This window comes from Emys orbicularis, chromosome 13, assembly GCF_028017835.1.
Source record: "Emys orbicularis isolate rEmyOrb1 chromosome 13, rEmyOrb1.hap1, whole genome shotgun sequence".
NCBI lineage: Eukaryota > Metazoa > Chordata > Testudines > Emydidae > Emys > Emys orbicularis.
In genome coordinates this window covers 7,296,498-7,321,088 of record NC_088695.1, presented here as the reverse complement: position 1 = coordinate 7,321,088, position 24,591 = coordinate 7,296,498, and the positions used below count along the sequence as shown (strand labels likewise).

Sequence of the window (24,591 nt, the reverse complement as noted above, 5' to 3'; positions counted from 1 at the left end):
AGTCACCACGGGGACTGGTAGCCAAGATGGTAACACCAGCTCCTTTCCGTCTCAGGGATCCTCAGAGAAAATGTCCGAGCAGGAGAGCGGAACAGATCTGATTAACATTAACCTTGCAAAACACATTTTGGTGATTTCAGCTATAAACATTCCCTCCATCCTTCAGCCCCTACCCCCAGCGAATTCAATGAGACTGAGCTAGAATTGGGCAGGTGGTATGGGCGAAGGGTATAATCTCTGAATTATTGATCCCTGTTTTAACAGAATACAGGAACCCTTTGGATAGCTAAACATAGACTATTACAGTTACCCCTCTTAGAATCATAGAATATCAGGGTGGAAGGGACCTCAGGAGGTCATCTAGTCCAACCCCCTGCTCAAAGCAGGACCAATCTCCAACTAAATCATCCCAGCCAGGGCTTTGTCAAGCCTGACCTTAAAAACCTCTAAGGAAGGAGATTCCACCACCTCCCTAGGTAACCCATAGTAGTGCTTCACCACCCTCCTAGTGAAAAAGTTTTTCCTAATATCCAATCTAAACTTTCCCCACTGCAACTTCAGACCATTACTCCTTGTTCTATCATCTGCTACCATTGAGAACAGTCTAGAACCATCCTCTTTGGAACCCCCTTTCAGGTAGTTGAAAGCAGCTACCAAATCCCCCCTCTTTCTTCTCTTCTGCAGACTAAACAATCCCCGTTCTCTCAGCCTCTCCTCATAAGTCATATATTCCAGCTCCCTACACAGTTTTTGTTGCCCTCCGCTGGACTCTTTCCAATTTTTCCACATCCTTCTTGTAGTGTGGTGCCCAAAACTGGACACAGTACTCCAGATGAGGCCTCACCAATGTCGAATAGAGGGGGAATGATCACATCCCTCGATCTGCTGGCAATGCCCCTACTTATGCAGCCCAACATGCCATTAGCCTTCTTGGCAACAAGGGCACACTGTTGACTGATATCCAGCTTCTCATCCACTGTAACCCCTAGGTCCTTTTCTGCAGAACTGCTGCCTAGCCATTCGGTCCCTAGTCTGTAGCAGTGAATGGGATTCTTCCGTCCTAATTGCAGGACTCTGCACTTGTCCTTGTTGAACCTCATCAGATTTATTTTGGCCCAATCCTCTAATTTGTCTACGTCCCTCTGTATCCTATCCCTACCCTCCAGCATATCTACCACTCCTCCCAGTTTAGTGTCATCTGCAAACTTGCTGAGGGTGCAGTCCATGCCATCCTCCAGATAATTAATGAAGATATTGAACAAAACCGGCCCCAGAACCAACCCTTGGGGCACTCCACTTGATACCGGCTGCCAATTACACATGTAGCCATTGATCACTACCCGTTGAGCCCGACGATCTAGCCAGCTTTCTATCCACCTTATGGTCCATTCATCCAGCCCATACTTCTTTAACTTGCTGGCAAGAATACTGTGGTAGACCATATGAAAAGCTTTGCTAAAGTCAAGGAATAACACATCCAGTGCTTTCTCCACATCCACAGAGCCAGTTATCTCGTCATGGAAGGCAATTAAGTTAGTCAGACATGACTTGCCCTCTTCTTCCAAGTCTTTAAAAATACACATTTACATTTCAAACTCTAGCTTATTTAAGGTCGACACACTTTTTTATAATGCCTCTCTAAAAGTTGAATCTGAATGTGTCTCAGAAGGTTACATCTTGTGTGGATTTTTCAATGTTTAATGAGGTCTGAACTCTGTATTAAACTTTTTGCACAGTCCAAGCACCTGTGGGGTCTCTCCTGTGTGGATTGCCAGATGTTGAACAAGGTGTGACATGTGTATGAAACTTTCCCCACAGTCAAAGCACTTGTGGGGTCTCGCTCCTGTGTGGATTTCCTGATGTTTAACAAGGTCTGAGCTTTTCATGAAACTTTTCCCACAGTCCAAGCACTTGTAGGGTCTCTCCCCTGTGTGGCTTAACTGTTGTCTAATTATCTGTGTCTTCGAAATGTAACATTTCCCACACTCGAATGATTGAGAGGGTTTCTCTCCAGTGTGGCTTCTCCCATAGTTATTAAGATCTGAGAGCTTATTGAAGCTTTCCCCATGGCCCAAGCATTGAAGGGGTTTCTCTCCAGTATGGATTGTCTGATGTGTCACAAGCTGTGATCTCACAATGAATTCTTTCCCACACTGAAGGTAGTGCAGGGTGTCTCTTGCTTGGGATTTGTCTGCTGCGCTCTGGGATCCTCGTCTCTTCCCCCGCCTTTAATAGATTCATCCACTTTCTTCCCTGGGTAGTTTCCCAGAAGCCTCTCTGACCTGTGCCAACTTCCCTTCTGCCTGCTGCAAGCACCGGGGAAAATTCCCTTCAGCTCTTCCTACAAAGGTCCCCTGCGGTTCCATTTCCTCGGAAACTTCCTCATGATGATTCCCCGCCTCATTCTCACTCCCTCGCTCAGCACCTGGTGGGAGAGACACAATCCAGACAGGAGTCATTGTGCTGGGGAGAAAGAGAAATAGCACCAAGGGAAAACCCAACACAAAGACCTGTCCCTGTGCTCTGCTGGAGGAACGTGGAATCCAAGAGGATGGGGAAACGGTCACTGAGTCCCCTTGTGCAGAGGAAGTTGTCTGGGGAGGTGAGTTGAATTATTACTTCACCCTTACTAGGCGTTCCCAGGATCTGTGCGCTCTGGGGGCCTTGCTGACTCACACACAGCTCTGGACTTAAACCCCTGCCTCTTTCTAAACCTGCAGAGCCCAGAGCCCTTCCCATCGCTGGAGCTATTCCCAAGGAGAAGGGGGAAGACGGATTGTGTGTGCAGCCAAGAAAAAACACAGACAGGACAATGCTGGATTTATGCCCCTTTGAAAGCTGGAGGGGTGGGGATGGTTTAACTTGTCCATTGGGTTTTGACATACATGTGCCACTGGAGAGGGCACAGAAATGCAAATCTCTCTCACATGGCAGCTGTGCATTATGGAACCCACTCGCCTCTGATCTAACTGACCAGGGAAGAACCTGACCACATTCAGATACGCAGACCCCACGACTTCCAATAACCGAGGGGATGGGAATCCCTTACCCAGAGAGATCACCATCTCGTATATCTCCTGCATGACATCTCTGTAGAGGGCTCTCTGGGCAGGGTCCAGCAGAGCCCCCTGCCCCTGGGTGAAATACACAGCCACCTCCTCGAAGGTCACCGGCATCTGAAAGAATAAGAGTCCCCCACTCAGCACCTGCTGCCCCAGCCACAATCCCACTAGTCATGGGAAAGGGAAAAGAATGTGAAGCTCTAGGAGCACCAGAGTAGCAGAATCCCACTCCCACCCTGCTCAGAGCAGTCAGGGGGTGGGAGAAGGTGACAGTTCCTTGTCCCCCGCAGCACACAGAGCAGGGCAGGGTCTTCTCATTTCCCACATGCCTGCCAGACACAGTCAGATACGGGAAGCAGAGATCTGAGCCAGGGACAGGGACGGAAATCCTAGCAGCTTCCCTTCGTATTTCACAACAGGCTCTGGCTAGTGGTGTCTCACTCCAGCACTGGGAGCCTGGAAAATATTTCCAGCCCTGTGCAAGGGGGTTGTATCCTGTTTGAGAAATGGGGGGATGTCCCATCTCCCCTCCCCCGTCACCAATGGGCACACTCAGAAAATCAGCAGGTTTATCACACCCTGTCTCCTCCCTGCCCAGGAGCTCCCTGAAAATCCCCTACCTGAGCTGGCTCCATCACAGACATTTCCCTTCCCTGTCTCCTGGAAGACGGGCCCATCTGGGGCAAAAGGTGGACGTGATTCCTCAGCCTGTCGGGGCGAGAGGGGCGATGGTGGAGGTTACAGAGACGGCTTCAGTCCATGTCACACCCCGATTCCCGCCAGCCGCTTCAGACACTCCCAGTAACAGCATCTCTGAGTCAAATGCTAGAAAAAAAGCACAACTAAAGGGGCCACTTTAGGGGATTTCCCCACACTGCCGTGTAAACTCCTCTCCCTTAGGAACAGCAGGAGCCCTCTGATGTCATCACCTAAAGAATGAGCTGCTCTGGACTCCCCCAGCAGCCCCCAGGGACAGGCAGGCAGAGGCTGATCCCATTGGCCCATCCGCACTCCCTGCCTGCCCAAAGCAGCAGTGACTCCGGTGTGGCTGAGATGTGAATCCTGCCCAGAAATCAGACCAGGGCCCTGGGCGACCCCAAAACTCATGAGACACAGACCCAGGGGAGGTTCTAGGCACCAGCAAAGCAAGCCTCCTCCCCATGCAGTCGGCGTGTGATGGGGGGGGGAACCGCTCCCTGTGGTGGGCGGGTCTCTTATCTTCCCTCCGAATGGGGCCCCCCTGGGGCAGGGGCTGGGCCGGGAAGGGCCCTGGCCAGGCTGGGGGCTCTGCCCTGGGAGCAGCGGGAAGGGCCCTGCTGGAGATTCCCCTCTCCCAGCTGCAGCCAGGGCTCCGGGCTCCCAGCACCAGCCGCCGGGGCTCGGGGATCTCGCCAGGAGCCTGGGAGCCAGAGTGTGTCACATCCTCATTAATAGTTGGAGGATTTTCTTGCCATGCTGTATTAGGAGGAGAACATCACCAGACAGACATTTAAATTGTTTTATTTAACTAAAACACCAACGTTCAGTATTCTGGATTTGTTTCTTCAACAGCAAACATATAATATTTTAACAGAAAAGCGTATGTCCCTCTCTTCTCACATTTGTCTCCAGACTTCTCCTTCTCCAGATCTATTCTGCCTCCAACAGTCTTGTATTCATTGAACTTTTTGAAACTTTGCCATTTTGGAGAGCGGTAAGGGATTAACTCTTTGTACACAAATTTGCAGAGGGACAATAGAGGTGAGGTCTGTTATTTCTCACCTCTATATATTGACTTATTTTAAAACATTTTTACTGTTAACAAGCATGTTACCTTTGGAGACACAAAGCCACAGTTTGAGAACTGGCAAACTAAGCATCTCTGATGGTATCTTCTAGACTGAGCACTGAGTCCCATTGGGTAGATAGAAAGATTTACCTAAGTAATCTATACAGAAGCCTGTGGATCCCCATAAGCCTGGGTCCTTAATGCATGAACTAGAGGAACTCATTTACAAAACTTTTCTTAAACATGACATGACTATATTGTCTCATACTATAGAATTGGAATGTATAATCCCTATTCCATGATGAGAGAGATTTGAGCTATAATGTATCTTAATTACAACTATCTTTAGATAAAATGGTTTTTGAGGAAAACAATTATCAAAAAAATCCGATTTAAATAACAAAAATCTGATGTTCTTGATTTTTTTTTAAATCATTGATTTTTATTCACCCTGGGGAGCAGTGTAAAACATGCCCTGGGATGGAGAATTAAGCAGTTCAACTGTCCAGATTGTACCCTGGGGAATGTCTCACACCCACTGTCTCCTGGCACCATTGTGCCTTCATCATCCTGATCCTGAAAGGCAAGTTACGCAGGGCAAACCAGAGAAGAGGAACCAGCCGACATCCTCAACTCCACCGACATTGGTTTTGGCTAAATCCTGAACTCCCCCTGGCATGGGAGACTTGAGGTTCTGCTGCCAGCCTTCCCCTCATGCATCTGTTTCCTTCCAAATGGTCAGGGGTGAAAGTAACTTAAAGGACTTAGCACAGGGGTGAGCAAACTTTTTGGCTCGAGGGCCACATGAGGGTTGTAAAATTGTATGGAGGACCAGATAGGGAAGGCTGTGCCTCCGCAAACAGCTTGGCCCCGCCCCCTATCCGCCCCCTCCCACTTCCCACCCCCTGACTGCCCCCCTCAGAATCCCCAACCCCATCCAACCCACCCCCACTCCTTGTCTCCTGACCACCCTCTCCGGAGACCCCCACCCTAACTGCCCCGCCCAGGACCCTCCCACCCAACCCCTCCCTATCCCCTGACAGCCCCAACCCTTATCCACCCCCCTGCCCCCTGACAGACCCCCGGGACTCTCACGCGCCATCCAACCCCCCCTGCTCCCTGACCACCCCCTCCAGAGACCCACCCGCCCCTAACCACCACCCCGGAACCCCAACCGCTATGCAACCCACCCTGCTCCCTGTTCCCTGATTGCTCCCCGGGAGCTGCTGCCACTTATCCAACACCACGTCCCTGTCTCCCCTACCATGGTACTCAGAGCAGCGTGTCTGGCTCCGCGCGGATCTAGACACACTGCTCCGCAGAAGCACACAGCCCCACCCCCAGAGCGCTGCCCACGCGGTCAGACCTTGTTTGTCATCGGGCAATCCACACAGGAGAGAGACCCCACAAGTGCTTGGACTGTGGGAAAAGTTTCATACAGAAGTTTTTTGGTTGAAGGATGGCTACTTTTAAATCCGTTATTGAATGTCCAGGGATATTGAAGTGTTCTCCTACTGGCTTTTGTATGTTACCATTCCTGATTTGTGTCCAGTTATTCTTTTACGTAGAGACTGTCCGGTTTGGCCAATGTACATGGCAGAGGGGCATTGCTGGCACATGATGGCATATATTACGTTAGTAGATGTGCACCTGAATGTGCCCCTGATAGTGTGGCTGATATGGTTGGGTCCTATGATGGTGTCGCTAGAGTAGATATGGGGACAGAGTTGGCAACTGGGTTTGTTGCAGGGATTGGTTCCTGGGTTAGTGTTTCTGTGGTGTGGTGTGTAGTTGCTGGTGAGTATTTGCTTCAGATTGGGGGCTGTCTGTAAGCGAGGACTGGCCTGCCTCCCAAGGTCTGGATGGAAGCTGGAGGCAGGTAGGTAAGTATAGCGGTCAGTAGGTTTCCAGTATAGGGTGGTGGTTATGTGACCATCACTTATTTGCTGTGGTGTCCAGGATCTCTTGTGTGGACTGGTCCAGGCTGAGGTCGATGGTGGGGTGGAAATCGTTGAAATCCTGGTGAGGGAGGGGTTCCTCTCCCCAGCCATTCCAGTGGACCTGGGCCAAGCCTGCAGAGGGGCTCCTCTCCCTGCCTGCCTTCACGGCCCTCGATAGCCAGCAGGTCCCGCCCTCCCCATGTCCCACCGTGTCCTGCGTTGGGATGACAGAGAGTTTCTTTGCCGCACTCGCCCCACACGGATCCCTCTTGTGATAACCTCTGCACCCCATGTTCGCCACTTGTGTATGGTTATGATATTTTGTGTGCAAAGTGTGCCTGGTGAGGGATGATTGGTAAACTCATGATCTGCTGAATATTGTGCCGTTGAAATGCGTGTGACACCAGTGCATGTAGAATGGTGAGATTTCAATGTATGTTTGCTGTTAGGCTGACCATATGCCAGGTGCCCCAAAAGAGGACACTAATGGGGGGTGGCAGCTGACAGGGGGTGTAGAGTTAGGGGTGCTGGAGGGGGTGCGGTGGGGGTACTCATGAGGTGAGGGCAGTGTTGGCCACTGTCACAGTGACAGGGCGCTGGCAGCAGCTGTCAGTCAGCACCGACCTGCGGGATGCCCCCCTTCCCCCAGGGCTGGGAGTCTGGACCTGGGTGGGCGGGATCTGGCAGCAATCAATCAGCTATGGATGCAGGGCAATTGGCTAGTTGGGAAGGTGACTAATCAGGGATGTTTCTGAGTTTCAGCGGTTGTGCTCTGCAAACACCCCTGGACATTTGCTGTTATGGCAAAACCCGCTCAGCAGGCTCAAAGATGGGGATCTGTCCATAAAGACCCAGACATATGTCAAAGTTTTTGTTACTGAAATATGTCATAGTTCTGGGGATTGTCCCACGCAAACTCCTCAGAGACGACAAAGGACCGACTGTGGGTGTTAGAAAACTCTTAACTGGCCGTCCATCACCAACAGGAAGAGAGGGGAAACAAAGAAATTTATAATTCACCTGAAGGATGCTTTGGAGCTCACACACACTGAAGTTGCCTGACCCCATGACTGTTGGCCCCTTACTAAAACTTAGTGGGGGGGTTTTGGTTGGCTTCTCCCAGTACCAAAAGACAGGAAGGGCCAATGAGAAATGAAAACCCTCAGACTAGTCCCCAGGGCGAATGGAGAGAGGCCAAGGCACTAGATCAACCTTGTTGACAGGGCAGGCAGGCCAATGAGGGAGTCAGATGCCCATTTTCTGTGTGAGCTGGAGCTGCCTGCCAGAGAAGGGCAGAGCTATGGGGAGAGGAGCAGCCAGAGCTGGGTTGGAGGCAGAGCAGCAGAAGCACTGATGCAGAGGGTTGCTGGGTCTGGAGCAGTCCGGAGCTGGGTGTGGTGAGCACCTGGGGAGAGCGAGGGGGGACCCTGGGCAGCGTGGGATGACATCATGTTTTCCATTCCCCTTTCCCATTTTTTACTTAATTTTTTTTATTACTTGCTGTTTAATAAATCGTATTTTTTCTGAACTCAATGCGATGCTGAGTGGCGACATCAGGGATGCGTCTGGAGTGAAGAGAGCACCCCCGAGTGGGGATACAACACCCTAGCCTCTGTCCTGAGGGATCGCAACAAAATTGGGGATGAAGACCCCGCAGGAATCTTGGGGCCAGCCTTGTCAGGGTTTCAGACACCAGAGTGGAAGGGGGGTCTCCAGGTAAAGGGAGTGGGAGCGAGGACTCAGCTCCTTTTGCTATTCGATTCTATCAGGGTGGTGTATAAGCCAGAAGAGTTCCCCACAATAGTAAGACCGTTCCCCCCTCTTACCTCTGTACAGATTTATTGGTTTCTCGTAAAGTTAGTTAGGATTATAGGGGAAACTGTCTCAGCGGCCACCAGTGAGAGTTGCTGGCCACACTCTGAGGCCACCAAATTTGGTCGTGAGAATCCCTGGGCTAGATGCTCATGATGGGCCCTTCTGACCCTAGAGCCTGTGAGTGTAACAGGAGCCGGACACAGAGATGCTGCAGCGCGATGGGTTGATCGCTAGGACCCAGGAGCAGCTGGGAGGCGGCTCTGGGGGGAGCGATCGCTGGGGTCAGGCCCGGCAGCAGGAAGTGACTCGCAGCCGCTGCGGTGACTCTGGCTCCTGGCGAGATCCCCGAGCCCCGGCGGCTGGTGCTGGGAGCCCGGAGCCCTGGCTGCAGCCGGGAGAGGGGAATCTCCAGCAGGGCCCTTCCCGCTGCTCCCCAGGAGCCTCTCCCAGGGCAGAGCCCCCAGCCTGGCCAGGCCCCTTCCCGGCCCGGCCCCTGCCCCAGGGGGGCCCCGCTCGGAGGGAAGGTAAGAGAAACCCTCCCCCCCCAGCTCACCCGGGCTGCAGGGGGAGGAGGGCGCAGGAGGCGGGTGCTGGGGATGCGGGGGGCAGGCTGTGATGGGGGCTGGGGTGCACTGAAGAGAGGATGGAGGGATGGGGGGATTCTGGGGTGGAGGGGAGCGAGGCTGGTATGGGGAAAGATGTGAGTGGGGGCACTGCGAGGGAAGGGTGTGTGGGGGGAGACTGGCGGTGGACAGAGGCAAAAACCCACACCCTGCTCCCAGTGTGTTATTGTCAGACACATCCGTGCTGGTTGGGTCTGTGCAGGGCCAGCTCTAGGTTTTTTGCCGCCCCAAGCAAAAAAAAAATGTGGCTGCCCCCACCCCAGAGCCCTGGGCTCCCCCCCCCTGCACCCTTCTGCCGCCCCAGCCTTGGGCTCTCCCCCCCACCCGCACCCCCTGCCACCCCAGCCCTGGGCTCTCCCCCCTCACCACGTGCGGCCCGAGCTCTGGGCTCTCCCCCCCACCCGCACCCCCTGCCACTCCAGCTCTGGGCTCCCCTCTTCCTCCCCACCAGTGCCCCCCCACCCACACACCCCCTGCCGCCCCAGCCCTGGGTTCTCCCCCCTCCCCTCCACCCTCCTTCCGCCCCAGCCCTGGGTCACTGGTAACTTGCTCCCAGGACGGGTCATACAGCAGGAATTTTGGATGTGCACAGAACACAGACCGGATTGGTTCCCATATGGTTACAGAACTGCAGTAAAGTGGAACCATTTTCAGCTTGTGTGATTGGAGGATATCTGGATGCATATTATAAGCCTGTTCTCCATAAATGAGGAAAAGTTGAGGTGCCTTCATTATTCTTTTGTTCCACTCTTTCTTTCTATGGGGAATTTGCCAATGCGATATCACTGTCTTCCTTTCAAACAAATAAAACTAAAAAAAAAAAGGCAATGGCTGTTGAAAATAGCAATTCCAGTCCTAAAATCCACTGAGAAGAATTTCTTGCTCAATTTTATCGTACTTTTTCTACAGCAAATTACAGTGGATCAGTATATTTGATTTGGGAGAATTGAAGTAACAGGTGCCCAAATTGAGTTTGAGCACTCCTGAATTTTGAGGTGTTCAAATTTGGAAGGCAGGTGCTAGATTCCCTTTCTGAATATTAGCTCAATCTGGAAAGGAAAAGTCAATTTCTGCTTCCATGGCTCAGAAGTGGAAATCCTTCTAACTGCCTGATACTGTATCTAAAGCTGCCCAGGTCCTCTAGCAGAGCCTCCCCTCCCTTACTTTTCATTTTAAATTCTAGTGGGATCCACATACCTCCCTTGTAGGTTTCAGATAGACAGGGGCACTGTCCATTTAGGCCACTCAATTCCTTCTTTGCGGGCTGCAAGGTGAGGTCACACCAGGATCCCTAATCCAGTCTGGGGAAGTCTTCTGAAGGGAATATCTGGGCCAAAGCCTTCTACTCCTTGGGCACACTTGCTCCCCATTCACAGTGCCACCCCGCTCTAGCAATGAGCTCTCCCTTCACAACAAACTGCAGCATGAGGTTTCAGCTACCATACTCCCTCCCCCTCCCTTTCCTGTTAATAGCGGCCAAGGGAATGCTGGGAAATGTAGTTCTTTCTCTGCTCCAGGGCTGGCTCTATAGGCAGGGAGCTAACCAAGGAACTACAGCTCCCAGGGCCCCCTGTTGGCTCTCAGCTCCCAGGCTGGATCCCTGCCCGCTGCTGCCCCTGCAAATGGGCTGCCCCAAGCAGGTGCTTGCTTTGCTGGTGCCTAGAACCTCCCCTGGGTCTGTGTCTCATGAGTTTTGGGGTCGCCCAGGGCCCTGGTCTGATTTCTGGGCAGGATTCACATCTCAGCCACACCGGAGTCACTGCTGCTTTGGGCAGGCAGGGAGTGTGGATGGGCCAATGGGATCAGCCTCTGCCTGCCTGTCCCTGGGGGCTGCTGCAGGAGTCCAGGGCGGCTCATTCTTTAGGTGATGCCACCAGAGGGCTCCTGCTGCTCCTAAGGCAGAGTAGTTTACACGGCAGTGTGGGGAAATCCCCCAAAGTGGCCCCTTTAGTTGTGCTTTTTTTTCTAGCATTTGGATCAGAGATACAGTTACTGGGAGGGACTGAAGAGGCTGGGGGGAATCAGGGTGTGACATGGACTGAAGCCGTCTCTGTAACCTCCCCCATTGCCCCTCTTGCCCCGACAGGCTGAGGAATCACGTCCACGTTTTGCTCCAGATGGGCCCGTCTTCCAGGAGACAGGGAAGGGAAATTTCTGTGATGGAGCCAGCTCAGGTAGGGGATTTTCAGGGAGCTCCTGGGCAGGGGCAGGGAGGAGAAAAGGTGTGATAAACCTGCTGATTTTCTGAGTGGGCCCATTGGTGATGGGGGAGGGGAGACGGGACATTCCCCCTTTTCTCAAACAGGATACAACCCCCTTGCACAGGGCTGGGAACATTTTCAAGGCTCCCAGTGCTGGAGTGAGACCCCACTAGACTGAGGCTGCTGTGAATTATGAAGGGAAGCTGTCGGGTTTCCTGTCCCTGGCTCAGAGCTCTGCTTCCCATATCAGCCTGTGGTTGGCAGGTGTGTGGGAAATGAAAAGACCCTGCCCTGCTCCGTGTGCTGGGGGGGACAAGGAGCTCTCACCTTCTCCCCAGCCCCTGAAGCCTCCTGGCTGCTCTGAGCAGGGTGGGGGTGGGATTCTGCTACTCTGACCCTCCCAGAGCTTCCATTTCTTTATCCTTCCTCCCACGTGACTAGTGGGATTGTGGCTGGGGCAGCAGGTGCTGAGTGGGGGACTCTTTTTCTTTCAGATGCCGGTGACCTTCGAGGAGGTGGCTGTGTATTTCACCCAGGGGCAGGGGGCTCTGCTGGACCCCGCTCAGAGAGCCCTCTACAGGGACGTCATGCAGGAGAACTATGAGACGGTGACCTCGCTGGGTAAGGGATTCCCATTCCCTCAGATACTAGAAGTAGGGTGACTAGATGACAGAGGTGAAATATCAGGACTCGGGGGGGAGCAAAAGAAACAAAACACAAGCCGGCGGTGAAGCAAAACAAAAAAAACCGCCGGAGCACAGGAAAAATTGGTGAGGGCTGAGAACCCACCGGCAGCTCCACGCCCCGCCCACCCCCCACACCAGTTTGCCTCCGTTCCTTCTCCACGTCCCCCCTCGGAGAGGGAGGGGGACAGCACGCAGAGCCCCTCCCCCAGCCAGAGGGACCCGCCAGGGGCCAGGTGAGTCCCAGCAGTGCTAGCCTTACCTGGAGCGGCTCCCAGGAAGCATCCAGCAGGCTGGTCCCGTCCCTCTGACTCCTAATGTCGCGCGGGTGGGGTCGAGGGGGGTGGGGGCGGGTGGGCTCTCTGCCGGCTGCTGGGGCCTACAATCCCCGCCCCTGCAGCACGCAGCGGAGACCTCCTCGCCGCCTCTGTGCGTGTCTGGGGCGTGGGGCTGCAGCACTCTGCAGGCTCCTACTGGCCGGCGGGCGAGCGCCAGGAGTTCAGCTGTGCTTCCCCAGGCCCAGGAAGAAGAGGTGAGTGGCGCCGGCTTGCGTCCTCCACCAAACGGTCCCCTGATATCGGGAAATAGTGCGTCCTGACCGATGTAAGGTCGGAACACGGGACAAATACCCTAAAATCGTGACTGTCCCGATAATATCGGACATCTGGTCACCCTAACTAGAAGCCGTGGGGTCTCCATGTCTGAATCTGGTCATGTTCTTCCCATGTCAGTTAGATCGGAGGCGAGTGGTTCCATAATGCACAGCTGCCGTGTGAGAGAGACTTGCATCTCCGTGCCCTCTCCAGTGGGACATGGGTGTCAAAACCCAATGGACAAGCTAAACCATCCCCACCCCTCCAGCTTTCAAAGGGGCATAAATCCAGCATTGTCCTGTCTGTGTTGTTTCTCGGCTGGACACACAAGCCCTGTTCACCTCCCTCCTTGGGACTAGCTCCAGCCATGGGGAGGGCTCTGGGCTCTGCAGGTTTAGAAAGAGGCAGGGGTTTAAGTGCAGAGCTGTGTGTGAGTCAGCAAGGCCCCCAGAGCGCACAGATCCTGGGAATGCCTAGTGAGGGTGTAGTAATAATTCAACTCACCTCCCCAGACAACTTCCTCTGCACAAGGGGCTCAGTGACCGTTTCCCCATCCTCTTGGATTCCACGTTCCTCCAGCAGAGCGCAGGGACAGGTTCCACTCACGGAATGTCCTTTCTGACAAATACTCCACCAATGCTCCATGCACCCTGAGCTGGTCTGATTTCACCCTCTGCACAGGATTCCCCTTTCCCAAACCTGAGCTGATCTCCCGGCTGGAACGAGGGGAAGAGCCGTGGGTGCCCGATCTCCAGGACTGCAAGGAAAGAAGGCTTCTGAGATGCACCCATACAGGTGAGGATTGACACAGAAACCATCTAGGGAATGAACGAAGAAGTTGAGAATCCCAAAATATGGTGTGAGTAAGCGCCCTCAGTTCTTCCTCATCTCAGCCAGGACAGGGCTGCAGTCATCAGATATAGCTCACGCCATTCCACCCAGCCTCTTAGCTGCAGGAGTTTGCTTCCCAGCTTTCCTTCCCTGTGAGTGTTTGGGTGGGATGTGGAGGCGGAGTCCAATTACTCAGTCTTTGTGTTGGGTTTTCCCTCGGTGCTATTCCTCTTTCTCCCCAGCACAATGACTCCTGTCTGGATTGTGTCTCTCCCAGCAGGTGCTGAGCGAGGGAGTGAGAATGAGGAGGGGAATCATCATGAGGAAGTTCCCGGGGAAGTGCAACTGCAGGGGACCTTCGTGGGAAGAGGTGAAGGGACTTTTTCCCAGTGCCTGGAGCAGGAAGAAGAAGCCTGGGGAAACTGGCACAGGTCAGAGAGGCTTCTGGAAAACCATGCAGGGAAGAAAATGGATGAATCTATTAACGGTGCGGGAGTAGACAAGGATCCCAGAGTGCATCAGACGAATCCCAAGGAAGAGACACCCGGGCACTACCCTCAGTGTGGGAAAGAATTCATTGTGAGATCACAGCTTGTGACACATCAGACAATCTACACTGGAGAGAAACCCCTTCAATGCTTGGACCATGGAGAAAGCTTCAATAAGCTCTCGGATCTTAATAACCATGGGAGAAGCCACACTGGAGAGAAACCCTCTCAATCCCTCGAGTGGGGGAAATGTTTCATTTCGAAGACACAAATAATGAGACATCAGGCAATCCACACAGGAGAGAGACCCCACAAGTGCTTGGACTGTGGGAAAAGTTTCAAAAAAAGGTCACACCTAGTTCGTCATCAGGCAATCCACACAGGAGAAAAACCGCACAAGTGCTTGGACTGTCGGAAAAGTTTCATAAGAAGCTCAGACCTTGTTCAACATCAGGCAATTCACACAGGAGAGAGACCCCACAAGTGCTTGGACTGTGGGAAAAGTTTCATACAAAGGTCAAACCTTGTTAAACATCAGGCAATTCACACAGGAGAAAGACCCCACAAGTGCTTGGACTGTGGGAAAAGTTTCATACAGAGGGCACACCTTGTTCAACATCAGGCAATCCACACAGGAGAAAGACCCCACAAGTGCTTGGACTGTGGGAAAAGTTTCACAGTGAGGTCAAACCTTGTTCAACATCTGGCAATCCACAGAGGAGCGAGAGCCCACAAGTGCTTGGACTGTGGGAAAATTTTCATAACAAGGTCACAACTAGTTCGCCATCAGGCAATCCACACAGGAGCGAGACCCCACAAGTGCTTGGACTGTGGGAAAAGTTTCATAAAAAAGTCAAACTTTGTTCAACATCAGGCAGTCCACACAGGAGAGAAACCCCACAAGTGCTTGGACTGTGGGAAAAGTTACATAGAGAGGTCACACCTAGTTCGTCATCAGGCAATCCACACAGGAGAAAGACCCCACAAGTGCTTGGACTGTGGGAAAAGTTTCATAAGAAGCTCAGACCTTGTTCAACATCAGGCAATTCACACAGGAGAGAGACCCCACAAGTGCTTGGACTGTGGGAAAAGTTTCATAAAAAGGTCAAACCTTGTTCAACATCAGGCAATTCACACAGGAGAAAGACCCCACAAGTGCTTGGACTGTGGGAAAAGTTTCATAGACAAGTCACACCTAGTTCTTCATCAGGCAATCCACACAGGAGAAAGACCCCACAAGTGCTTGGACTGTGGGAAAAGTTTCATAAGAAGCTCAGACCTTGTTCAACATCAAGCAATTCACACAGGAGAGAGACCCCACAAGTGCTTGGACTGTGGGAAAAGTTTCATACAAAGGTCAAACCTTGTTAAACATCAGGCAATCCACACAGGGGAAAGACCCCACAAGTGCTTGGACTGTGGGAAAAGTTTCATAAGAAAGTCAAACCTTGTTAAACATCAGGCAATTCACACAGGAGAAAGACCCCACAAGTGCTTGGACTGTGGGAAAAGTTTCATAACAAGGTCAGAACTAGTTCGCCATCAGGCATTACACACAGGAGAGAGACCCCACAAGTGCTTGGACTGTGGGAAAAGTTTCATACAAAGGTCACACCTTGTTCAACATCAGGCAATTCACACAGGAGAAAGACCCCACAAGTGCTTGGACTGTGGGAAAAGTTTCATAACAAGGTCAGAACTAGTTCGCCATCAGGCAATCCACACAGGAGAGAGACCCCACAAGTGCTTGGACTGTGGGAGAAGTTTCATAAGAAGGTCACTCCTTGTTTATCATCAGGCAATCCACACAGGAGAGAGACCCCACAAGTGCTTGGACTGTGGGAAAAGTTTCATACAGAGGGCACACCTTGTTCAACATCAGGCAATCCACACAGGAGAGAGACCTCACAAGTGCTTGGACTGTGGGAAAAGTTTCATACAGAGGGCAAAACTAGTTCGTCATCAGGCAATTCACTCAGGAGAGAGACCCCACAAGTGCTTGGACTGTGGGAAAAGTTTCATACAGAGGGCACACCTTGTTCAACATCAGGCAATCCACACAGGAGAGAGACCCCACAAGTGCTTGGACTATGGGAAAGTTTCACAGTGAGGTCAAACCTTGTTAAACATCAGTCATTACACACCGGAGAGAGACCCCCCAAGTGCTTGGACTGTGGGAAAAGTTTTATACAGATGTCTCACCTTGTTCAACATCAGTCAATCCACACAGGAGAGACTCCAGAGGTCCTTGGACTGCTGGAAATGTTTCATATAGAGGTCTAGCCTCATTAAACATGGAAGAATCCACACAGGATCTAAACTTCTGTGACACATGGCAAGAAAGGGTTAAGAAACTTGTATGTAATTGACTCAGGGTCAACATTTAGAGAGAGATTTTAACAGTGTGTCGACCTTAGATAAGCTAGAGTTTGAAATGTAAATGTGTATTTTTAAAGACTTGGAAGAAGAGGGCAAGTCATGTCCGAATAACCTAATTGCCTTCTATGACGAGATAATTGGCTCTGTGGATGAGGGGAGAGCATTGGACGTGTTATTCCTTGATTTTAGCAAAACTTTTGATATGATCTCCTACAGTATTCTTGCCAGCAAGTTAAAGAAGTATGGGGTGGAGGAATGGACCATAAAGTGGATAGAAAGCTGGCTAGATCATCGGGTTTAATGGGTAGTGATCAGTGGCTCCATGTCTAGTTGGCAGCCGGTATCAAGTGGCGTGGCCCAGGGGTCGGTCCTGGGGCCGGTTTTGTTCAGTATCTTCATTAATGATCTGGTGGATGACGTGGACTGCACCCTCAGCAAGTTTGCAGATGACACTAAACTGGGAGGAGTGGTAGATACGCTGGAGGGTAGGGATATGATACAGAGGGACGTAGACAAATTAGAGGATTGGGCCAAAATAAATCTCATGAGGTTCAACAAGGACAAGTGGAGAGACCTGCACTTAGGGTGAAAGAATCCCATTCACTGCTACAGACTAGGAACCGAATGTCTAGGCAGCAGTTCTGCAGAAAAGGACTTAGGGTTTACGGTGGATGAGAAGCTGGATATAAATCAACAGTGTGCCCTTGTTGCCAAGAAGGCTAACGGCATTTTGGGCTGTACAAGTGGGGCGTTGCCAGCAGATGGAGGGACGTGATCGTTCCCCTCTATTCAACATTGGTCAGGCCTCATCTGGAGTATTGTGTCCAGTTTTGGGCCCCACACTACAAGAAGGATGTGGAAAAGTTGGAAAGAGTCCAGCGGAGGGCAACAAAAATGATTAGGGGGCTGGAGCACATGACTTATGAGGAGAGGCTGAGAGAATGGGGATTGTTTAGTCTATAGAAGAGAAGAATGGTGGGAGATTTGGTAGCTGCTTTCAACTACCTGAAAGGGGGTTCCAAAGAGGATGGATCTAGACTGTTCTCAGTGGTACCAGATGACAGAACAAGGAGTAATGGTCTCCAGTTGCAGTGGGGAAAGTTTAGGTTGGATATGAGGAAACACTATTTCACTAGGAGGGTGGTGAAGCACTGGAATGGGTTACCTAGGGAGGTGGTGGAATCTCCTTCCTTAGAGGTTTTTAAGGTCAGGCTTGACAAAGCCCTGGCTGGGATGATTTAGTTGGGGATTGGTCCTGCTTTAAGCAGGGGGTTGGACTAGATGACCTCCTGAGGTTCCTTCCATCCCTAATATTCTATGATTCTAAGAGGGGTAACTGTAGTAGTCTATGTTTAGCTATCCAAAGGGTTCCCGTATTCTGTTATTTCAGGGATCAATAATTCAGCCATTATAACCGTCGCCCGTGCCACCTGCCCTATTCTAGCTCAGTCTCATTGAATTCGCTGGGGGTAGGGGCTGAAGGAGGGAATGTTTATAGCTGAAATCACCAAAATGTGTTTTGCAAGGTTAATGTTAATCGGATCTGTTCCGCTCTTCTGCTCGGACATTCCCTCAGGGGATCCCGGAGACGGAAAGGAGCTGGTGTTACCATCTTGGCTACCAATCCCCACGGTGACTCTCTACACTAGCAATTCTCAAAGTGTGGGCAGAGCCTCCCAATGAAGGCACAGGAATGTGTCAGGGGAGGCGTGAACAGTGTGGGTTGTTTTTTTTTTTTTTTTTAAAGAGCACTGTCTGTCGGCCTCAGTTGGCTGGGGCTCATGAAGAAGGAACAGGCCTAGCTGGGAGGTGGGGATAAATGCTCAGGCTCTCAAACCCAGGTGCAGCACAGCACAGAAGTAAGAGTGGCAATGGGGTGATAAGTGTTGTGAACAGCGATATTGCTGAATATTATTTTTCACGTGGCCACCCTAACTTCTGTGCTGCTATTGGAGGTCTTCAGAGCTGTGCACATTGCCAGCAACTACTCTGCCTTTAGAGCTGGGTGGTGATATATTTGCTTTTGAGGGTGGGGGCGTAAATGACCACAATCACCAAGGGGGGGGGGCAATGGAACACATCTGAGAACCACTGGTCTACAGTCTTATGGGCACCACGTTTACAAAATGATAAATCTTCTTCAAAGTATGTCTTGTGAGGTATCATAGGAAAAGCCATCGCCTGGTGAATATTAGTGTCCCATTAAAATGTGTCTATCAGCACTGTCCATGGAGCTCTGAGAGTTTGCTGTATGTTTGTTACATGATGAAAAGCTGGAAAACGCCCACAGACGAGCTCCTCCGAGACAATGACACCTGCATACCAGCTAGGTGCTAAGTGGCCAGTAATTGCTTATCCGGCCATTCACTAGCTGTGGAGCTGGGAACACGAGAGTTACAATTCACCAGAAGGACAGCTGGATGCTCACTTAGGCCACAGACTGATTGTCGCCTGCCCCCCGGCTGGGAGATGAACCTCAAAGAGGAGAGTGGTATAAAAGCACAAGGGAGAATTGCCTCCATTTTTACTTCTCCTTCCCCATCTTTACAGAAGGCAACAAGATGGCTTGAAAGGCAACAGGGGCCTTGGACTGGGGAGGGTGGATCAAGGCTGGAAGGAAATCCAGGCTGGGTACTAAGAACTGTGAACTGCCTGCAACAGCGGGTGGGGTGAGAAAACCTGCTTGCGTCTCATTTTCCTTAGTTTGGTAAAATTTAGGATTTAAAATGCATGTTTTAATTTTATAGTTTTAACCCATTCTGACCTTTTACATCTTTGTCCCTTGTAATCCCTGAAAACCTCCTTGCTCCAGTTAATAAACTGGTATTTGTGTTTTGTCTGGACCTGTGTGTTTTCATGGAAGTATTTGGAGGATTTGACTGGAGAGAACAAGGCTGTGGCGTAAACCGACCCCTTTGTGGGAGTGACCAACTAATTATTGAGTTTGTCCAGCACAGCGAACAGACTGAGCAGTCCAAGATGCACATTCCCGGGGTGCAAGGCTGGGAGTAGAAAACTGGCTGATGTTGCTGTGTCGTTTGGTACGTTCCTGAGTGTCTGTCTGGTCGCACTCAGTACAGTGCAGCCAGGAGTGACTTTGAAGGCTGGTGGCTGTGTGGGAGCAGAGCGTGGAGGGGTTTGTTGTTCACACAGGGAAGCAGCAGGGTGGATATGATTTAAATCACTAGTCAGAAAGACGGGATTTAATCATGGTGTTCTACATAAAAATGTACTCTTGTTGGTTGTTATAACCTTAATACATATTCTTCACAACCAGGGCCGGTGGAAGGATGTTTCGCGACCTATGTGAAACTTCCACCTTGCATCCCCCCGTCCCCAAGCCCCCACCCTGGAACGCCCTCCCTCCCTGCAGTTCCCCCCTTCTGCCCTGAAGCCCCCCGACACGGCAGCTCCGCCCTGAGGCTCCCCACCCTGCGGCAGCTCCCCACTCCCCACCCTGAGGCACCCCGCCGCCCCAGCTCACCCTTGCCCCACCTCCTCCCTGAGCACACTGTCGCTGCTTCACTTCTCCCGCCTCTCAAGCTTGCGGTGTCTGAGCTGATTGGCGCTGCGAGCCTGGGAGGGGGAGAAGTGAAGGAGCCACGGCGTGCTCGGGGAGGAGGCGGGGCAGGGGTGAGCTGGGGCGGGGAGTTCCCCTGCGTGCCGCCCCACCCCCCTTGCTGCAGGCGGCCCTCCCCGCGCTCCACTGCCCCAGCTCCCTGCGCCTAAATGCCGGTGGCGACTGGGGCTGCTGAAGATCCGGCCACCGCGGTCGCTGCTGAAGAAAATGGTGCCCCCCAAATCCTAGCGCCCTAGGCTACCGCCTACATCACCTAAATGGTTGCACCAGCCCTGTTCACAATGCAGAGATAGATGTAGGTTTCATTTTCAGAAGGTACACACTATAAATTTTTAAACAGTGATTTATTTTGAAAACTTTTCAGATTAGTTTTACAGCTATATCAGACAATGAATGTTTGTTTGGTTATTTCATTACCAAAGGTAATTGAAGCAGATATTTATGAAGTCATTAGGAGTGAACTATCTCCAATTCAAGAGGTTAATCATTAATAGTTGGAGGATTTTCTTGCCATGCTGTATTAGGAGGAGAACATCACCTGACTGACATTTAAATTGTTTTATTTAACTAAAACACCAACGTTCAGTATTCTGGATTTGTTTCTTCAACAGCAAACATATAATATTTTAACAGAAAAGCGTATGTCCCTCTCTTCTCACATTTGTCTCCAGACTTCTCCTTCTCCAGATCTATTCCGCCTCCAACAGTCTTGTATTCATTGAACTTTTTGAAACTTTGCCATTTTGGAGAGCGGTAAGGGATTAACTCTTTGTACACAAATTTGCAGAGGGACAATAGAGGTGAGGTCTGTTATTTCTCACCTCTATATATTGACTTATTTTAAAACATTTTTACTGTTAACAAGCATGTTACCTTTGGAGACACAAAGCCACAGTTTGAGAACTGGCAAACTAAGCATCTCTGATGGTATCTTCTAGACTGAGCACTGAGTCCCATTGGGTAGATAGAAAGATTTACCTAAGTAATCTATACAAAAGCCTGTAGATCCCCATAAGCCTGGGTCCTTAATGCATGAACTAGAGGAACTCATTTACAAAACTTTTCTTAAACATGACATGTCTATATTGTCTCATACTATAGAATTGGAATGTATAATCCCTATTCCATGATGAGAGATCTTTGAGCTATAATGTATCTTAATTAAAACTATCTTTAGATAAAATGGTTTTTGAGGAAAAAAATTATCAAAAAAATCCGATTTAGATAACAAAAATCTATTTTCTTGATTTTTTTTTTAAATCATTGATTTTTATTGACCCTGGGAAGCAGTGTAAAACATGCCCTGGGATGGAGAATTAAGCAGTTCAACAGTCCAGATTGTACCCTGGGGAATATGCATCCTAGGGCCTGATGAAATGCATCCTAGAATACTCAGGAGCTAATAGAGGAGGTATCTGAGCCTCTAGCTATTATCTTTGGAAAATCATGGGAGACGGGAGAGATTCCAGAAGACTGGAAAAGGGCAAATATAGTGCCCATCTATAAAAAGGGAAATAAAAACAACCCAGGAAACTACAGACCAGTTAGTTTAACTTCTGTGCCAGGGAAGATAATGGAGCAAGTAATTAAGGAAATCATCTGCAAACACTTGGAAGGTGGTAACGTGATAGGGAACAGCCAGCATGGATTTGTAAAGAACAAATCATGTCAAACCAATCTGATAGCTTTCTTCGATAGGATAACGAGTCTTGTGGATAAGGGAGAAGCGGTGGATGTGGTATACCTAGACTTTAGTAAGGCATTTGATACGGTCTTGCATGATATTCTTATCGATAAACTAGGCAAATACAATTTAGATGGGGCTACTATAAGGTGGGTGCATAACTGGCTGGATAACCGTACTCAGAGAGTTGTTATTAATGGTTCCCAATCCTGCTGGAAAGGCATAACGAGTGGGGTTTCGCAGGGGTCTGTTTTTGGACCGGCTCTGTTCAATATCTTCATTAACGACTTAGATATTGGCATAGAAAGTACACTTATTAAGTTTGCGGATGATACCAAACTGGGAGGGATAGCAACTGCTTTGGAGGACAGGGTCGTAATTCAAAATGATCTGGACAAATTGGAGAAATGGTCTGAGTTAAACAGGATGAAGTTTAACAAAGACAAATGCAAAGTGCTCCACTTAGGAAGAAAAAATCAGTTTCACACATACAGAATGGGAAGAGACTGTCTAGGAAGGAGTACGGCAGAAAGGGATCTAGGGGTTATAGTGGACCACAAGCTAAATATGAGTCAACAGTGTGATGCTGTTGCAAAAAAAGCAAACATGATTCTGGGATGTATTAACAGGTGTGTTGTGAGCAAGACACGAGAAGTCATTCTTCCGCTCTACTCTGCTCTGGTTAGGCCTCAGCTGGAGTATTGTGTCCAGTTCTGGGCACCGCATTTCAAGAAAGATGTGGAGAAATTGGAAAGGGTCCAGAGAAGAGCAACAAGAATGATTAAAGGTCTTGAGAACATGACCTATGAAGGAAGGCTGAAGGAATTGGGTTTGTTTAGTTTGGAAAAGAGAAGACTGAGAGGGGACATGATAGCAGTTTTCAGGTATCTAAAAGGGTGTCATAAGGAGGAGGGAGAAAACTTGTTCACCTTAGCCTCTATGGATAGAACAAGAAGCAATGGGCTTAAACTGCAGCAAGGGAGGTCTAGGTTGGACATTAGGAAAAAGTTCCTAACTGTCAGGGTGGTTAAACACTGGAATAAATTGCCTAGGGAGGTTGTGGAATCTCCATCTTTGGAGATATTTAAGAGTAGGTTAGATAAATGTCTATCAGGGATGGTCTAGACAGTATTTGGTCCTGCCATGCGGGCAGGGGACTGGACTCGATGACCTCTCAAGGTCCCTTCCAGTCCTAGAATCTATGAATGTCTCACACCCGCTGTCTCCTGGTACCATTGTGCCTTCATCATCCTGATCCTGAAAGGCAAGTTACGCAGGGCAAACCAGAGAAGAGGAACCAGTCGACATCCTCAACTCCACCGACGTTTGTTTTGGCTAAATCCTGAACTCCCCCTGGCATGGTTCTGCTGCCAGCCTTCCCCTCATGCATCTGTTTCCTTCCCAATGGTCAGGGGTGAAAGTAACTTAAAGGACTTAGCACAGGGGTGAGCAAACTTTTTGGCTTGAGGGCCACATGAGGGTTGTAAAATTGTATGGAGGACCAGGTAGGGAAGGCTGTGCCTCCGCAAACAGCTTGGCCCCACCCCCTCCCACTTCCCACCCCCTGACTGCCCCCCTCAGAATCCCCAACCCCATCCAACCCACCCCCACTCCTTGTCTCCTGACCACCCCCTCCGGAGACCCCCACCCTAATTGCTCCGCCCAGAACCCTCCCACCCAACCCCCCTTGCTCCCTGTCCCCAGACAGCCCCAACCCCTATCCACCCCCCTGCCCCCTGACAGACCCCCAGGACTCCCACGCCCCATCCAACCCCCCCTGCTCCCTGACCACCCCCTCCAGAGACCCACCCGCCCCTAACCACCACCCTGGAACCCCAACCGCTATGCAACCCACCCTGCTCCCTGTTCCCTGATTGCCCCCCGGGAGCTGCTGCCACTTATCCAACCCCACGTCCCTGTCTCCCCTACCATGCTACTCAGAGCAGCGTGTCTGGCTCTGCGCGGATCTAGACACACAGCTCCGCGGAAGCGCACAGCCCCACCCCCAGAGCGCTGCCCACGCGGTCAGACCTTGTTTGTCATCAGGCAATCCACACAGGAGAGAGACCCCACAAGTGCTTGGACTGTGGGAAAAGTTTCATATGAAGGACAGACCTTGTTTATCATCAGGCAATCCACACAGGAGGGAGACCTCACAAGTGCTTGGACTTTGGGAAAAGTTTCAAAGAGAGATCACAGCTTGTTAAATATCAGGCAATCCTAACAGTAGAGAGACTCCACAAGTGCTTGGACTGTGGGAAAAGTTTCATACAGAAGTTTTTTGGTTGAAGGATGGCTACTTTTAAATCTGTTATTGAATGTCCAGGGATATTGAAGTGTTCTCCTACTGGCTTTTGTATGTTACCATTCCTGATTTGTGTCCATTTATTCTTTTACGTAGAGACTGTCCGGTTTGGCCAATGTACATGGCAGAGGGGCATTGCTGGCACATGATGGCATATATTACGTTAGTAGATGTGCACCTGAATGTGCCCCTGATAGTGTGGCTGATATGGTTGGGTCCTATGATGGTGTCGCTAGAGTAGATATGTGGACAGAGTTTGGCAACGGGGTTTGTTGCAGGGATTGGTTCCTGGGTTAGTGTTTCTGTGGTGTGGTGTGTAGTTGCTGGTGAGTATTTGCTTCAGATTGGGGGCTGTCTGTAAGCGAGGACTGGCCTGTCTCCCAAGGTCTGGATGGAAGCTGGAGGCAGGTAGGTAAGTATAGCGGTCAGTAGGTTTCCGGTATAGGGTGGTGTTTATGTGACCATCACTTATTTGCTGTGGTGTCCAGGATCTCTTGTGTGGACTGGTCCAGGCTGAGGTCGATGGTGGGGTGGAAATCGTTGAAATCCTGGTGAGGGAGGGGTTCCTCTGCCCAGCCACTCCAGTGGACCTGGGCCAAGCCTGCAGAGGGGCTCCTCTCCCTGCCTGCCTTCACGACC

General features: G+C 50.7%; 1 protein-coding gene across 1 annotated transcript; it reads left to right on the top strand.

Moving 5' to 3' along the window:
* The first annotated feature begins 11,996 nt into the window (after positions 1 to 11,996).
* Positions 11,997 to 16,119, top strand: LOC135888235 (zinc finger protein 345-like). Its single transcript, XM_065416044.1, has 5 exons — positions 11,997 to 12,030; positions 12,493 to 12,624; positions 13,367 to 13,480; positions 13,797 to 13,947; positions 14,773 to 16,119. The coding sequence occupies exons 1-5, from the start codon at positions 11,997 to 11,999 to the stop codon at positions 16,112 to 16,114; spliced, it is 1,773 nt and encodes a 590-aa protein (XP_065272116.1). The 3' UTR covers positions 16,115 to 16,119.
* The last annotated feature ends 8,472 nt before the right edge of the window (positions 16,120 to 24,591 follow it).